Source organism: Emydura macquarii, unplaced genomic scaffold (assembly GCF_026122565.2).
Source record: "Emydura macquarii macquarii isolate MOO-44397 ecotype Brisbane River unplaced genomic scaffold, CSIRO-AGI_Emac_v2 contig_2432, whole genome shotgun sequence".
Classification (NCBI taxonomy): Eukaryota; Metazoa; Chordata; order Testudines; family Chelidae; genus Emydura; species Emydura macquarii.
In genome coordinates this window covers 508,696-526,505 of record NW_027132569.1, presented here as the reverse complement: position 1 = coordinate 526,505, position 17,810 = coordinate 508,696, and the positions used below count along the sequence as shown (strand labels likewise).

At 39.4% G+C, this 17,810-nt stretch overlaps 1 protein-coding gene across 1 annotated transcript in view; it reads right to left on the bottom strand.

The window, feature by feature from the left end:
- The window catches only part of ITPRID1 (ITPR interacting domain containing 1), a 56,790-nt gene that overhangs the window by 28,248 nt on the left and 10,732 nt on the right, over positions 1-17,810 (bottom strand). Inside the window, exons 4-9 of the mRNA XM_067562443.1 lie at positions 16,616-16,659; positions 13,756-13,807; positions 12,410-12,496; positions 11,645-11,847; positions 3,755-4,344; positions 1,801-1,855 (exon numbers count right to left, since the gene is read on the bottom strand). Of these exons, the coding sequence (XP_067418544.1) occupies positions 1,801-1,855; positions 3,755-4,344; positions 11,645-11,847; positions 12,410-12,496; positions 13,756-13,807; positions 16,616-16,659 (1,031 nt within the window). The remainder of the gene's footprint in view (positions 1-1,800; positions 1,856-3,754; positions 4,345-11,644; positions 11,848-12,409; positions 12,497-13,755; positions 13,808-16,615; positions 16,660-17,810) is intronic.

Sequence of the window (17,810 nt, the reverse complement as noted above, 5' to 3'; positions counted from 1 at the left end):
ATGCTTATTTCTGTGTTTTAAACCAGAATGCAGGGTACATAGTTATTCCTTTACTTATACTGAGAACAGTATACTTATGTGATCTGCAGCAATTAATACCATTTGCCATTACATTGTACAGTAATTCACTGGAGCTGGACAAAGAGTAGGAAACACTATTTGTGAGCATTTTAGCAAATCTTGAATTGCTTTCTAATTTGACTGTGTTCCTGAACCTTTTTGTTCACTTCTCTGTGAATATTTGTGCAAATAAGGTGTCTTTGCACAAATGCTAGGGAAGAACTGTTCTTTGTGTGAATACTGGTGTAAAGATTATTTCTGCATTGGTATATAAGCTTGTCTCTATCTATAAAGATTCAGTTGCCATTCAGGAAGCAGAAACAAACAATATAATGTAACTGAGGTGACTAACCACACACTATGAATAGCAAATAGCAGAACCTGATCCAAAGTCCAGTGAAGTCAATGAGAATATGTCTACACTGCAATAAAACACTTGTGGCTAGCCTTTCTCAGCTGACAGGGCTTGGGCGGTGGGGTTGTTTAATTGCCGTGTAAACATTTGACTGAAGAGTCCCAGAATCCAGGATCCAGCTTGAGCCTGAACGTCCACACTGCAATTTTATCACCCTGCAACCCAGGCCCCACAAGCTTGAGTCAGCTGACACGGGCCAGCTGCAGGTGTTTTATTGCACTGTCAATGTACCTTGAGAGTCTTTCTATTGATATCAATGGGCTTTGGATCAGGTCCATAGCGAATAGCCGAAGACATGATCAAAACGAACTATCCATAAACTGAAATATGCCCACGTATAGTGTTTATTGAATAATTACAAATCACTAACACAATCATTAAAATAAAAGCCTGTTCACAAATCATGTGGAAACACAAAGAAAGGCTGCTGGATGAACTGTTCGCTGCAAATAGTTTGATTATCTCTAGCATTTACTAAGTGAAGCTTATGCACTTGGGGTGAACTCTTGGCCTCGTTGCAGTTAATGGGACTTCTGTTATTAACTACAGTGCCACCAAGATTTCACACTTGGAGAGGTCAACTCCTGTTTAAATCCATGGGAGGTATGGATGGTTAGCGCCTGTGGCTATCAGACTCTTATTTATATGACTCAATATGGATTTTGGTTAGTTCATTAAGGCGTTTTCTGTGCATTTAAAGCATTGATACCATTCTATTATGATATGGTGAGGCCCACCAGGATTTTTCTCTTTATTCCTTGCTGTCTGTTCCCTACCACTCTCAGGCTCAACCACATAATGACTTTCCCTGCTCTGGAGTTTGTCACTGCTGCTCTGAATACTAGTTAGAGAGAGGAGCTTGAGCACCCTGCAAGACATTCCCTATTCTGGAGGCTGAGCAGCCTGCTTCTCTAGAACTCCCCTTTCATCTCTCTACCATGAAGAGCTCAGGACACAAACTCAGATCCTCCCAGGTGATGTCATGATACACTACCAGTTTACTCTCAGTCCAGAAGTTTGTGCTTTAACCCTTTAAGCACTTAACGCAGGCCCCAGTCCTGCAATGAGTAGTGCATGAGCAGCCCTCTAGGCACACACACACACACAGCCCCGTTGATGGGTATACATACTTGAAAGCCACATTATTTTATTATGTGGCATGCTTGTTTGGTTGGCACATTTATAACTGCGCATCCAAACTGAATAGGTGATAGGAGCAGTTGGAGAATGCATTCCGCAAGATATCATCCATTAGGAAAAATATTCAGCAAAATTAAAAGTTTTTTGTTTTTTAAAGAAGCTACAGTTTATTTGTTAATACCCACCTGAAGTGCTGTCGTGAGGATTTCCCCATGGTGTTTCATCCTCAAAGCTCTGGATCTGAGAAAGAGAGCGAGAGAGAGAGCTTATTATTACAAGTTTATTTTCCCCCTTTAGAATTAAGCATTTCCAATTGAAATATTGTTAAATCTTCTTTTGGTGGCTCTTATTTTTATTACTTTTTTGTACTGTAAGCCAGGATCTAGTCCTGGTCACTCTCCAACTTCCAGATTCAACTGCCAATGCACAAAGGCCTCCTACCCCTCTACTATATAGTCAAGCTCTTGTCACTGAGCTGGCTCAAACAAATGCCCCTTGGACAATGTGCCTTTAGTAGCATAAATTAGATGTATGGCACCAAATTCCTACGATGAGGTGTAAGTAAGGGCAAGATTTTGTTCAGAGAATGAGCGGTCATGTGCCTTTAACAACAGAAACATTCTGCTAGGATATTCCATAGGTTGCTTTAGAAATCACCATTGTTGCTGTTGTTTTTTTAATGTGTTCCATTGTCTACAGTAGCTTATTATGACCTAGTATATTATTACTATTTATGTTGGGGGTAGTGCCCAGGGACCACTAGAGGCCAGGACCCCATTGTGCTAGGCATTGCACAAACACAGAACAAAGATTGTTTCTGCCCCCGATAACCTCACAATCTAATAGAACCATGTAATAATCCTTCAAAGACATTCTGTTCAATAATACAACCAAATAACCGTAGCTACTGTATGCAGGTATCTTTGATTTAAATTGAACCTCTAGATATTATTATTCATAATCTGTAGTTAGAGAAGCACCCGAAACCTCCCTAACAGGGATTAGTGCCACCATTGTACTAGGAGCTCTTCAAAACACATGCAAGCTAGTTTGGCCCTTTTCATCCATGGTGCTGAACCACGCCGCCTCAGAGAAGTACAGTGGTGTTTCATGTATGTTCTGCAAGCTGGGATGGGGGAGGAAAGCGCCATGACCCCAACCTTGCAGCCAGGGCTTACCATTTTTCTTAGCTACTGTAGGACATTTAGGTGAATATGGGCTGGGCCAAAATTCATGTATCAAAAGAAAAACTCAAAACAGGACTCAGATAAGCCAGCCTTCTCTCCATGGGTCCAGGATCTCACCTCTCCAAGATGACCTTTTTAAAGCACCTCTTTAAGAAAGAAAGAAACCTTCCTTAATCTGCTGCCATCTTCTAGGGAGGAGGCATGACACCACCCACTCAAGTTCTAAATGCCTATAGTGGGTTGCTGGCTGTTCCCTCTTCCCATTTCCTTAGGGTGTCCCTGAAGAACCAGTTGTTCACCTCATTTCCCTATCTTCAGTCTTTGGGCGGCTGGAAAGATAAGCCTGCTCCTCTGGGCATTCTATTAGAATTGCCAGTTTGGGGCAGTAGAATTCCTGGACCTCTTTCTGCAGCAATGGGACCAGAAATACTCCAGTTGATCTCCCTATTGCAATTGTACACTGTTCTCATGTAAAACTAGGACTGAAAAAAACACTCCAGGTTGGGCTGCATCACACTGACCCCCATCAGCTTCCCACTAACATGTATGGACAGCAGAATATCAGGGTCTACAGCCACTCTAGGGAATGTGGATCTGAGAACAAGCTACTGCTCTGAATGATCTTGTTTTTAGGACACAGAGCTTAAGGAACAACTGCTGTAAAGCACACTGGCATTTTATATTACAGTACTTGTGGACATGATCCTGGCTTTTTGAGTAACACCTGTGCCAAATTTTTGACAGTAGTTTAAACCTAAATTGAAAACCTTAAACAGCTTGTAACCCAGAGAGAAAGGGGTCTGGCGTCTCTCCGTGGTGCAGGGATATGATGTTTGAAAATAATCTACTTTAGCTCTCATCCTGGACAAGAGAACCCTGGACAAGATCGATACTTGTATTTACCATCTGTACATGCACATTGTCCTTATACATACATAGAAATCTGTCTTACCTCTTCCATTTCAAATGAATCTGGAGGCTTGCCCTTGAGACCTGACACCCTTCTGAGCATGTGGGTCAAGAGCAAATTGGACTCCTTCTTTGGTCTGTCTTTGAGAGCCATCTCAGATGCAGACGGAAGGTGGGGCTGCTTTATAAGTATATCTGACAAAGCCTGAGTTTTCCCTGTTAGAGCCTGTGGAAGCTGGGATAATGGCAGTGTACCATCCTCAGTTGAAGGAAGCTCCTCTGTCAGAGGCAGCAAGGTGTTATTTTCAGAAAAGCCTGTTCTGATTGCTTTGCACCCGTCCATCTCAGTAGAGGTGGGGGACTGTTCTTCTCTCTCCCTGAATGACTCTGAATTTTCAGAAACTCGAGGGCTCTTCTGCAGCATTGTTGCCTGTTTAGATGCTTTTCTCAGGAGCTGACCTAGTCTTCTTCGCTTCGCTTTTGTGGCCTCAGCTTTGTTTCTCTGAATGTCCATCATGCTCTTTTCTTCCCTATTACTGTCCTCTGATTTCTGTTGCTGGGTGTTAACACCATTCAGCAAAGATGAGAAGGCACTAGTCACACGATCCAGGATTTCCAGTTGTCGAAAACGCCCTTAAGTTTGATAGAAAGGGATGAAAAGTACATTGTTAAAACAGAAAAGAATAATGCAGTCCTGACCTAAACTCATGCTATCAGGTTACACACACTCATCAAGGTGATTGATTCAGCCTTTCTTGTCTGCTTTTCTTCAGAGAGGCTGTGAATTCTTCAAACAGGCTGCTTTGGGAAAGGAACCCTAGGGTTTCTCCAGATCCCTTTATTATGGATTCTTCTTTACCCCTTCATATTTTAAGGGCCAAATTTTAAAGAGTGGTTTCCAAAGTTCTGCAACCAGAATTTGTAGGGCATACATAGGGAGAGGCATGAATATGGATGCGGGAGCCTATCTTGAGACAAAGATTCAGCACAGAATTTAAACACATACTTAAGCTTAACTTTAAGCGTGTGTTTCTAAGCTACACTATGGGCCCTATACACCATACTGGCAGTTTAAAGGGCACTTAAAGGGCCCTTAGTGTAAACAAGAATCATTCCCTAAATGTTTTTTTGAATAGGGATGGCCTCAGGTGCTTAAAGATAAACATGTGCTTTGCTTACATGCTTTGCTAATTCAGGGCCATGCATGTTACCTGTCTGTGAATTAAGATGAATTGTATATTTGAAACAACTGACTACCTTCTTGATCATAATTAATTTAAAAACTTTTCACTGTCAAGGAACACATTAAGGGCCTGATCCAAAGCTCACTAAAGTCAACCAAAATCTCTCCATCGACTTCAAAGGGGTTTGATCAGGTTATAACAGCTTGATTTTGCAACGGCTAAACCAGATAGCACTTACACAATTTCATTGAGCTCATTGGGTCTAGACTTCTCAGCATACGTTTGGGCTGCAGAATCAAGCTTTAAATTTTCAAATACCACGAGTAAGGTTAAGATTTTGTCATGGTTATTTTAAGTAAAAGTCAGGGACAGGTCACGTGCTTCCGTGAATGTTTGTGTATTGCCCATGACCTGTCCCTGACTTTTACTAAAAATACCTCTGACAAAATGGGGCTGACTGGGGCGATGAGAGTCTGAGCTTTGCTGGGGGGAAAGGGGGTCCAGCACCCGCTCCTGTTGTGACAGCTCTGGGTCCCCACGCAGTGGCTCAGAGCTCCGGGGCCAGTGGCTTGGAGCTCCTGGTCTCCCCACCACCCGTAGCGACTGACAGCTCCGGCCCTGCTGCCTCAGAGCTGAAGTAGAAAATGTCACGGAGGTTTCTGGAAGTCATGGAAACCGTGACTTCTGTGACCACCATGACATATTCTTATCCTTAACCATGAGCCAGATGTGATTCCAGAATTAAAACTGAGTAGCGATTTGTACTATGAGTAGCCCCACTGAGCTCAATTGGTCTACTCAGAGTACGGTGCTATTCATTGTGAATAAGGGTATCAGAATCAGTTCTCAATATTAAGAGCTGGCTATCATCCAAGACTACTGTAAAATGTTTAAACCCTTTAACTGATAGCAATTAAATACTGCCAATTATTTCAATAAATAGTTCACTGTATTAACCAATACAACCCCTAAAGGCTCTGTTCTTGTTTTCAGAGCAACAGAAAGCAAGTGTATTGTCCTCCACAGACACAGCGGAATGCGCACACACAGAAGTTTCATAAAGGTTCCCACAGCTTGTTAAGCTTATTAAGTCTCTGTAATTTGTTGGCAAATATTATTCCACAGCATAACAGCTAAAGGAAAATGATTTAATTTTTCATCTGTTTTATACAAAAATTAAATAATTAACCAAAGAATTTTGGAGATTGCCGTCACTGTAAAACATTGTCAGGTTATTGATAAAAGGAGCTGCAACACACCCTTCCTGAGGCAATGAATATGTCAAAAGGGCTCCTGATTCTTTGAGAAATTCATTGAGGAGGATAGATGGCAAAGTGCTAACATTCTTGGCTTTCATTTCTCCTTGTGAGCAGCCAAATTTATTGCATGTATTCTGCATGCAGACTGTTAAAGCAGCTTCACTGATGATTAGACAACAAGGGCATATTTAACATGGATCTGAGCTGGGCCTGTGCATCAGGGACCAATATCATGACATATAATTCATGACTGTTACCATTTCTCTATGAGACTTGTGTTTTTCCAAACACTGCCTGATTTTTAACTTCAGAGGAGGATTTTGCCAACCCCATGTCTTTTTAAAGACAATGAAGAAGTTTTCACTAGCTGTGGTTAATAATTAGTCCTTGAATCTACTCGAATACAGAGCACACAGTGGTGTTTTATGATATAAAGGTTTTATTGGCATGACTTTGGGATGATGATCTGACTCATCCATGGCTTTGCATATCAATGATGCCATCACATATTCCCCGAATAAAACATATGCCCTCGGTATTGTACACTGTTAGGCTGTTACCATGTCAGGATATAAAAATGCCAATTACTAATCTCTTCTGAATTATTAGTGACAGAATTGTCTAACATTTCTGATTTAAATCAGAACCACCTTTTTATAGTTTGAAATAAATTGCAAAAGCAAAACAACAACATGTCAAAAACTACCTCAATCAGTTTGTGACAGCTAATGAATGAATCAAATGATGAGGAAAAAGAGAAGCAAATTGTGAATGTAATAAATGCAGAGGGCCAAATCCATCTCCTGTATAACTACAATTGATTTCAAATCAAGTCACTGGAGGAACCACATCAGGCTAACATTGCTTCAATGCGTAATCCTCCACATGCAGGCAGTCCAATTGATTTCAGTGGGATCTCTCACATGAGTAAAATTAAACATGTGAGTAAGATGAGCAGGTCTGAATTTAGCCCACATTATTTACAGAGCTTTTAGCTCTTTTCCTAAATACTAAGGACCCAACCGTGTAAATCCTTACTGTTTTAAATAATCCTTGCCCATGCATGCAATCCCACTGAAGTCTGAGATTAGTCATGTGAATCAGGGCCAATTCTCATTGCTACTACGAGGTCCTTATTACAATACAGTTATCCCCAGAGCCATTTACAGCACAGCTGAAATCTGTAGTGTAGGTGAGACCTTTAGGTAGAGGTTGTCAATAGGCTGACCACTGGCCAAATCCAGACTGACAGACACTTTTGAAAGGACACCCAAAATCTTTTTATTTACTTATAATTTTCTCATTATTTTCTCTGGAGTCTGGACACCTTGACTATACCTTGACCAAGAAATTTGGACCTTGACAAAAAAGTAATTGATTATACCTGCCCTAAGGAATAGAGTTGAGACACTAGAATTTGCAGTTGTGTTATAATTGTCTCAGAGGATAATTAGATATCAAAATAAGCCTACTGATTCAGTTATATAGTATGTGTAATTTGTCCAGTATCTAAGGATTTGTGCAGTGAGGTCTTAAATAGCTGAGGGGAAAAAAAGCATATTTTAGTTTATCTTTACCTAAATCTCATAGTAAATTATCTAGAAGATTGTGCCATAAGGATTTAGACTGTCATAAGTGGCCATTAATGAAATGAATGAGAGGTCTTTGGATTTTTTAGAGGTGACTGGAAATTTTCCAACAAAATGTTTTTTAAATGAAAAATGCAGTTTCTGCAAAAATATTTCCATGAACAAATTTAGATTTTGCTTAATTTTTTTGATTTACCATTGAGAAAATCAAAATAAATTATTTAATTTTGGTTCATGTCATCTCGGTTTGTCAAACTGAAATGCTTTGTTTCAGATCAGTGTTCACCTGAGCTGTCTCAGCACCTCAAAAAATTGTAGTTTGGGTGCCTCATGACCACTATATCCTCTATAGATAGGACTCCCAGGACTGCATCTCCCATGGTGCACAGCAGTCTCCCCTCTGGTTAAACTGCTGTGGTGGATCATGGGAGTCACAAGACCACAGTATATCATAAGAGATGTAGTCAGGCTGGGGACACCTGCCCATAAATAAGAATGGATGTCTGAGGCACCCAAACGACAACTCGCATGAGGCACCATGGAAGCTCAGGAGGACACAGATGAATGTCAAAATGAAAGGACATTTTTTAGATTTGGGAATGTTGAAATGTTTTGTTTTGATCAAATATATTGAAATGAAATGTTTTGACCTTTTTGAATTGTAATTTTTCCAACTTTCCATCTCACAAAAAAATACTGACATTAACAAATTTTGAAGTATTGTGATTTTTCCAAGGGGCAGAAATTCCAATATTTGAACAGCGCTAGGAATTTAACACAAAACAGGAACTGATGACGGATTCTTCACACATATGCCCTCCTTCTTTTTAAGCAATCTTTCATCTGTTCCAGTGAGTCACACAATAAATATTGCACTCTGGATTTTATAGTCAAAATATTAAACAACTCTCTTTCAGAGATATTTAGAAGAGCTTCTGAAATGCAGTATTTAACATATGCAGAATATAATAATGAATAACTTGGGGAACCTCCATATTGATGATCCATGAGTGCAAACTATAAAGCTTTTCAAATCAAACATGCACAGAGAATCAAAAAGGAGGAGGAAGAAGACAGAAGGGGAATAGAGTGAATGAGAAAGGAGAGAAATTAGACGGACAAATGTTTTTCTTCTTCTAAAGATTGGTATTTTTAGGCTAGTCATTCCCAGCAATGTCCTTTCTCATTTGAGGAGATCTTGATTTGGCTAGATTGTCTAAAGAGTTCAGCTCCTATTTAGACACCACAATAAGTGGCCAGATTTTACAAACAGCTCAGAATTTTGGATGCTTAGCTTGTTTCAAAATCTGGCTATCTATGTCACAATGGGAGCTGCTGGATGCTCAGCACTTCTGAAAAATCTGAGCTGAATCACTGGCTCCATTGAAGTGAATGGGAGATTGGCCACTGACTTTGATGGAGTCAGGATTTCACCTCTGGTTTTTATTTTGATGCCCAAAGGAGAGCTAAGCTCTTGAAAATCTGGCTCAGTGACTATATAGAAGAATCAATTACCACCAATCAAAGAGATGCACCAACAAATAGTACACCAACTGAGCAGTAAATGCATTTGAAAAGGTCAGATCAGCAATTAAACAGCTCTAGAAACCCAGGAAAATAATAAATCTGACTTTACTGTGGAAGCCTAACCTGCAGTTTATTCTCCCACCACAGCCACCCAACAGGCAAACCCAAATAGAAAAGGACTTCACTGGGAAATTAATAGCTAGGAGATTAAAAATAATAATGATAAAAAACCTAGAGACCACTTTGCCTCGTAAGTCAGACAAATCTCAAATTCCTCCACTCTTTTTCCTCTGCTTTTCTTTCTCTCAAGCTAGATCTTAATCCTTCATTCTTTCATTCTGTTCTCTTTTCCTCTTCCTCTTTTTCTTCTACTTCTTTAATCTGTCCTTCCTCCTCACTCCCTCCTTTCACTCTCATTGATTTTCTTCATTCCTTTTCCTCCCCAGAGTGGGAAGGAGTGGGGCGTTCTCTCACTCAGACTCACACACAAACCTGGTTGATGCATGGATTTGCTGTAAACATTTAGATGGGTGCACAGATCTATGAAACATTTTCTGTAAGGGTGGACATTTCTGTTGCATTTCTCATTTGATAATGTACTGCTTGCTTGATGAAATTTCTGAGTGGGAATGCAGCCAGTATGTATGCGATCCTGCCTCACTGAACATCTCAAGAGCAAACTGAAGCTCTTGAGAGCCATCTGGCTATCTTTGTGCAGCAGACAGGAGTGGAAGCTGTGCAAGAATAAGAACTGCAGACTCGGGAAGTGTAGTCCAGATAAAAAAAATAAAATGCAAGCGGTGTCCGAGCAATGGAAGGAGGAAGGGGATGCTGTGATCAGTTGTGTACGGCGATATGTACTGAATCAAGATGGGAGAAAAAAGGAGGGCATTGTAAAAAATCCCCCTCCTTTGAAAATCAAAATCTGTCATTTCAAAATTTGAAAAATGTCAACCAGCTCTAATGCTGAGTCTGAAGAACAGAGTCTCACTGATCTGCTGATGGCAGGGTGTAGTGCTGGGAGGGTGTTGGAAGAAGATGGATTGCAGCATCTTGACACCACAGAGCATGCCTAACTTCATGAAAAGGGCAGCAAGACAAAAATGAGGAAAGATAAGTGACATAGTGAAGTGATCTATGTACATTTGGTATTTATGTGACAGAAACCAACATAGTTACTTGGATTATACTAAGAAAGGCGGGTCCAGATTTTGGTACCTTTACTCAGGTTAGATACTGTAACACTTCTTCATAAGGAACTCCATTAGCTTCAATGGGACTGTTAGCTGAATTAGGTAGTCTTCTGCATAAACATGGGGGAATTTGAATTAGAAATTGGTCCATAGAGATTACAAGATATGGTCATGATCTGAAGATCCTGTCTATATTGAAGATTAATACATTTTAAGGCCACAAGGGAACATTATGATCATCTACTCTGACCTCCTGAAAAACAGAAGCCTATGAATTTCATCAAGTAATTTCTGCATCAAGCCCATAACTTCTGGTTGAACTAGAACATATCTTTTGGAAAGACCTTCAATCTTCATTTAAAGACTTCAAAATGCTGCATTGGTAGGTAGATTGTTCAAATGGTTCACTTTATAAACTTCGCACCTTATTTCCAGTCTGAATCAGTCTAGCTTCAATTTCCAGGTCACTGGATCTTGTCATATCTTTGTCTACTAGATTAAAGAGCCCTCTATGATGAGAAATCTTCTGTTTCCATATGTAGCTTTAGACTGTGATCAAGTCACCTCTTAATCTTCTCTTTGATAAGTTAAATAGATAGATCTTCTTAAGTTTCTCACTGTAAACCAGGTTTTCCAGTCCTCTAATTATTTTTATTGATCTTTTCTGAATCCTTTCAAATTTTCAATATCTTTGGAGGATAGAACAATGCTAGGTACAAGTATGTTAAAAACCTGATTGTCCAAACATGTGTCTCCCAGACTTGTGCTTAAAATAAAACTCTAACACGACTGTACCACAGTTCTCCTTTGGGTTAGTGATCTTGTCGGTGAAGTGCATGGTGCATTGTTGGTTTTATACAATTGAAACAACAACAGCCCAGACAATGCCCCATAAATAGTGCAAATTTTAACATAGCTGTAGATGAAAATCATATTACATCTTGGGGATTGTTTACCCTACAAAAACAGTTGTTAGAAGACCTCGTTACGGACACAGTTAAAAGGATACAGTTGTAGTCACCATGTCAGGAGGAAGTTATGCAGAACTGTGTTTATGTCCCGTGAATATGGTCCCCTCCTAGGCCTCATTCCTTCTCTCTCTCAAGGTCCTTCTCTCCCTGCCTCCACAGTCCCCACTTTATTTTCAGTTGTTGCATCTGACGAAACATTTCCCTGCTTACCATATAAATTGGGATTCTCAATGTCCATACGCTGCTTTTGAGCTTCCAGAAAGACTCGGATGTTGATTCCTTTTGCTACGGAAGCATAATTGATGAATCGAGAAGGGATTTTAGTGCAAATGTCAGGTTCTTCTGTTCCAAACCCCAAATCCAGTAGAATCTCAACTGGATCCTTTTCCCAGAGCTCCAGCCATTCAGTGATGCTATGGGGAAAACAAAGAATTTGTATCGCTGTCCTGACATTGCTCTTCTCTTTGTTTAGCTACTATATGGTTTTGCCTTTGCTCAGAAATTCTATTTCCTTTCTCCATCTCCGTCTCGCAACCCTACTCCATTAGTGGTAGTTATATTCTTACGGTACGGAGGCACATTATTTTTTCTCCCAGGGATGCATTAGACTAGAAGATAAGACGGATGTAGAGCACTCAGCCAAAGGAACATATATAGAAGTTGATATTCCTATAAACTGAAATTCTCTTTCTATCCACATAATAGGTAAGGCACGTGCTAGTTCAGCCTTCCTCACATTGCCTCACAAACATGCCTGATTACTCATCTGGGGATTGAACCAAAGTCCTCTGATGCCAATGGAAAGCTTATCAATGAGCTTTGGATCAGGTACCTAGTAATCAGCAGAGGGCGCAGGATTGGGTGTCATGTATTTTTTACACTGTATTTTGAGTTTTTAATATTCATGTATTTGTCAGTCTCTAAATGGGACTAATCCTTATCACTTTGAATTTAAAATATCTGGAAACTACTAACCTTTTCGGTGTGCTAGCAAGAGAATGGGACGAGTTAAAACTGTTCCACCTTGACATAACAGGAGTTTCTGAAAACTGATGCAAAGATCTACAGGAGTTGGAAAAAGCAACAAACGTGTGTTTACTCTTGTGGTCCTCTGGGATGTCATTATGATTTTTTCCCCGAGTAAACATTTGCATTTTGTCTTAGTTTATAATGATACATAATATCAATGCCTTAGAAGCAGAGCATGTATGATACTGTGGCAATACACTTATTCTCAAGAACAGTATGTTACAGTAGGTGTTAGAATGTAGGTGTTAGGTACCAGTAAATGCTAATTATAAAGGTGGCAGAATGTCTCGCTTTTGACAGATGGTGAATCTTTGGGGAACCTTTAGGATGCACAGTTTCTCTAGCCACCTACTTCTAAAGGATATAATTGCTGTTAACAAAGTTTCAGACAGAATAGGCTCAATAAGTAGCAACAGCAGGAACTACAGCTCAGAATACATCTCAGTGCTTTACATAGTTAAGATTTCTGACTGTATTGGTAACTAATAATCTGGCTAATGATGACAGTTTTTAAGGGGTTATTTGTTGTAGAATGAACATTCTGTAATCTGTTAGTCTTTTTCTAAGGCAGTGGTTCTCTATCAGGGGTTCATGTACCCCTGAGGGTATGTGGAGGTCTTCCAGGGGTTCCATCAACTCATCTAGATATTTGCCTTGTTTACAACAGGCAGCATAAAAAGTACTAGCGAAGTCAGCACAAACTAAAATTTCATACGACTTGTTTATACTGTTGTATACACTATACACTGATGTGTAAGAACAATATTTATAGTCCAATTGATTTATTTTATAATTATATGATTAAAAATGAGAGAATAAGCAAATTTTCAGTAATTGTGTGCTGTGACACATTTGTATTTTTAGGTTTCATTTTGTAAGCAAGTAGTTTTAAAATGAGGTGAAACTTGGTGGGGTACGCAAGACCAATCAGACTCCTAAAGGGGTACAGTATCCCTGGAACCATTGAGAGACACTGATCTAAAGGTATAAATTTCATGCTTTTGTAATAGATGGACTTGGCTTCACCCACCTTTATACCTAAGGTGATTAGTAGAATTAATATATTTAAGGATGAAAAGCTGATCCATTCTCTATCCTTCCAAGCTGTCTCTCAAGATATAGCTTACACAAGACTTAAATGGTGCTTAGATCCTGTACTAAGGTACTAAAGTTAAATAACAAAAACAACTATCTACAGAATGAACTTTGCTGCCTTTTTGGAATATTAAATATAAAACTCGTCCTTTATAAAAATGAATATTTAATACAGCCCTGCAGTGCCTGAAACCTACCTCATGTAGCTTTGCACAGTCATTTGCACCATTCCTGGGTTAGCCAAGGAAACTGCAAATAAGAAAACACATTTACATTTGTATTTCCTTATGCCACTCAGGACAGAAATGTTGTCAAATTAGACAAAAATGTAAGCAGTAAATATGTGAAAACCAGAACTTCATTGTCACACAGATGTGAGATAGGACCCCAAAGAGCGTCTTAGCCACTGATGATCAACCTACTGAAGTGTTGAACCAGGTTCAGTGGTAAGGAAAATAGATGCTTTTGGATGTGATAGGCCATTAACAGTATATACTAAACTTCTTATATTTATGTGGAGGGATTCTTAAGCGAGATTCCTTTTGTGTTGCAAAGATCCCCAAAGACACACCTGTCCAAATTGAGGATTAACCCAGATTCTGATCCCCAAGATTTGTTCTAGTTTTGATTGCATCTGAATCAGGAGGGGTTTTTTTCCTTTTTTTTTTTTTTTTCTTTTTCTTTTTGGTAGGCGTTAGAGTATCTACACAGGGGGGTTACACTACATAACTATATCAGTTTAAATTCACACTTATCTTATACTGGTATAATTTTCCAGTGTAGACATGCTCTTAACGTCAGATCCAATGCTCAGTGAAGTCAGTGGAAGAATTGACTCCACTAGGTTTTGGATCAAATCCTTAATGTGTTTGGGGAGGAGTTAAAACACAGTCACAGAGCAGTTGAAAGAGATTTTGTGAGAGAAAGAGACTGATTAGGAACTGGAAGTATTGAAGCCTGGCTACTGGCTATGAGTTATAAGCCACACTTTGGTTATACCATTTAATAAACTTGCTCGCTACTAAAAATAAGTGAGATTAGGATACAGTGTGCTGTGTCAGTATAACTCATTGCTCTGCCCAACAATGAAATAACATGAATGAGGATTCCAAATCTTCCTTGCTGCTTGGAAGTTGGGACCGAATATTTTCCTGTGGTTAACAGTAGATGCCCTTCTGTGGCACATACCAAGATCATTTTACATCTTTTCTCAAGATTTAAATATTTGCTTTCTATTAACAAAGCTTTGTCTATAAAGAAAGGAAAAAGCATCCTCTCTTGTTGTCTACTGGATTACTTTCCTGCTCATAAATCCTAACACAAATCCTTGTGGTTTACTCACTACAAGGATAACCATCAAAATTATGAACAAAGGATGTTGGCATTTTGTGATTTGCTATGGTAACATAAACTAGAACCTCTAATAGCAAACTCTGTGCACAATTTGTACAAGAATCTGATACTTGTCTCATGACTTGATTCACTCTTTTCCGGTTTCATGCAATCAAGAGCTGTAGATGCACTATAAAAATGTTGGGTGCTTGTCAAAGGCAAAAGAAAAAAAAAATGTGGGAAGTTATTAGAATTCTTCCTTAATAGGACTTGCCAACTTTTCCTTCCAAAAGAACTTGATGCCCTGCCAACAGAAATTCACCGTTATAGTAAACTGCTCAATAGCTTGTGTTACTGGGACTGAAACTAACACACACACTACAAATGTAAAAATCCAGCACTGTGGAAGTTGCTGCTGCATGTTAATTTGAGATGATCAATGATCTATGTTTTGATTAGCAATGGAACAGAACTAGTCTGTCAGCATCAGGCTTTGTCACAACACAGAATCAGTTATCTTTGCATCTGAGGGTACCTGCTGTATAAACTTTCATTCATAGGTAAATTTTCCACTTCCCTTTCCTCTCTTGAGCCTTAATCAGAAGATTCCCAAACTAGCAAACTGTGATTGCAAGGAGATATATAGAAAGAGAAAGGATAAATTGCCATAAAAATAGTGTGACGGTATAGTAGGTACATTTCGTGATCTCTAAAAATGCATTTATTTTAGACTTTGAAAATATGTAATCTGATTACTGAGCTGGAAGACACTTTTGGGGAAATAATGCCCTTTAGAAATCAGTCAGAAAAAAGCTTATGACAACAGAACAAAACAAAAAATGATTTCTGAGCCAACAACGGTGCTAATTGGTACTGTGTTCACAGGCAAAGATGTACTTACATATGTGCAGTAAAGAATACATTTTGCAGGGTTAAATGTGGTATCTGACACTTGAGAGTGGCTAGGATATTTTAGGAGCATGGAGAATGGCTGAATATTAAGAGAAGATAAGAGGAAATTTCATTTTGCAGTTCTATACCTCTTCATTTTGAACAAATAGGAAGATGAGCATACCATGTTGGAATGTGACCAGCATTGTTAAACAGTAATTTGGATCCACAGCAGGTACTCAAGATGTGAGAGCTTTGGCGGGCTTGCATGCCTGAGAGGGAAGAATGTAACCCCTCATGTAACCCCTATTCCTGACATAACACTGAGATCTGTTACCCTCAGTTAACAAATACATTAGGAGAGATGTTGTTAAGATCAAAGCAAGAATTAAAACAGTTCAAATTGAAGACCATTAAAACTTGGTGGACCAGATCTTCCATTGGTGGACATCTGCATAGGATATCTCGATTGACTTGAGTGGAGATACACCAGTTTTCACCCACTGAGGATCTGGAGATTAAAGAGGTCTCTGCTGTGTACTAGTTTGGAGTTCTTCTGACTGAGACTCAAGAGGGAGAAGAAATGTAAAGTTTACCTACAGACGAAAGGCTCTACACAGCACATGAAAAGAAAAATGGAGACCTCTGTCTTTTGGTATTGTATGAATAAACAAGTCTTCACTGGAAAAAGACAAATGATAAAACGCCAACTGATTATTTATGATGATTCATGAATGCACTATATGATGCATCCACAATATCTACCATTACTGACAAATGTTAATTCTTTGTCCAGACAGGCAGATCTCCTGGATTTTTTTTTAACTGTTTTACCTGCTTTTTCTCTGCCTTGTTGCAAATCTTCACTTGTAGATAAGCTGTAAATACAAGATGTGTTTTTTAAAACAAAAAATTAAATCTCCATAAAAGCATGACACTCAGCTGCTCATTCATTAAATAGATATAGTAGGGGGCTGCAGTCTGATAGAAGAGTACAGCACTAGGCATTCAATGTATATGAGAGCTGCCATGTATGTATGTATGTTGGTAAGGAAAATGCTCCCTGTGCCCAACTTAATTTTTACCAATATATTCCACCTCCTCTGTTCCCCAACACACAGAGACCTTAATTAAGCAATAAGGGTCAAATCTTGCAGTCCTTGCTACAGAAAAAGCCTCTGTTTACAACCATGAAAGTTTTTCCTGAGTAAAGGCTGCAGTTCATGGCCCTAAATCTACCAAGGACTAAATTATGGCTTCCCCTGTCCACATGCACTAGTGAGGGATGAGGTTGAAGAAAGTCTTACCCTTTTTAGTGCACCCAGACTGAAGGCAACCATAATCTATCTGCTCGCAGTAGGTCCAGTGTGTATGGTGGGGTGGTCACTAGCTAGCAATACCAGCAGTACTGAATGGCCCACGGGGGCATGGCTGGGTGGACAGACCATGGAGATGGTCCTGCCAATCCTTAGCCTAGAAGGTGCTGGCATGACTGCACAGGAGGAATGCTTCTTACATCCTTTAATACTCCTCACAATGCCTCCAGACATGTGTCAGGCTGTGACACTCCTTCTTCTCCCCGGAGAGGCACCATATCCACAGTACTATTAATTACAGCTGAGCAAAATTCAGAATTTATATCTCATGGGAAATTCCAATATTTGTTTTCATCATCACAAATTGGATAAAATGTTGAAATCTTATTTTTTCCTCACAGAAGAAAATATTCTGAAAAAATGTTGATTTGGAAAGGTTGAAACATTTGACATTGCCATTTTCTATCAAAACAAAACATTCTAACAGTCCAGAATCTGAAATGTTTAGCTTGGGTTTGTTGAACTGACCCAAAATGCTTCATTTTTAGTCAGTTCAGCATTACACCCATTGTGATGCTGTGTCTCATGGAAGTTGTATTTGTGGAGTTTGATGCCCCGACTCTCTTCTATAAGAGAGAATACCTCAGCAGAGAATATTTCCCATGATGCACTTAAGTCAGGTGACTCCCATGATGCATCACATAGCTTTGTTG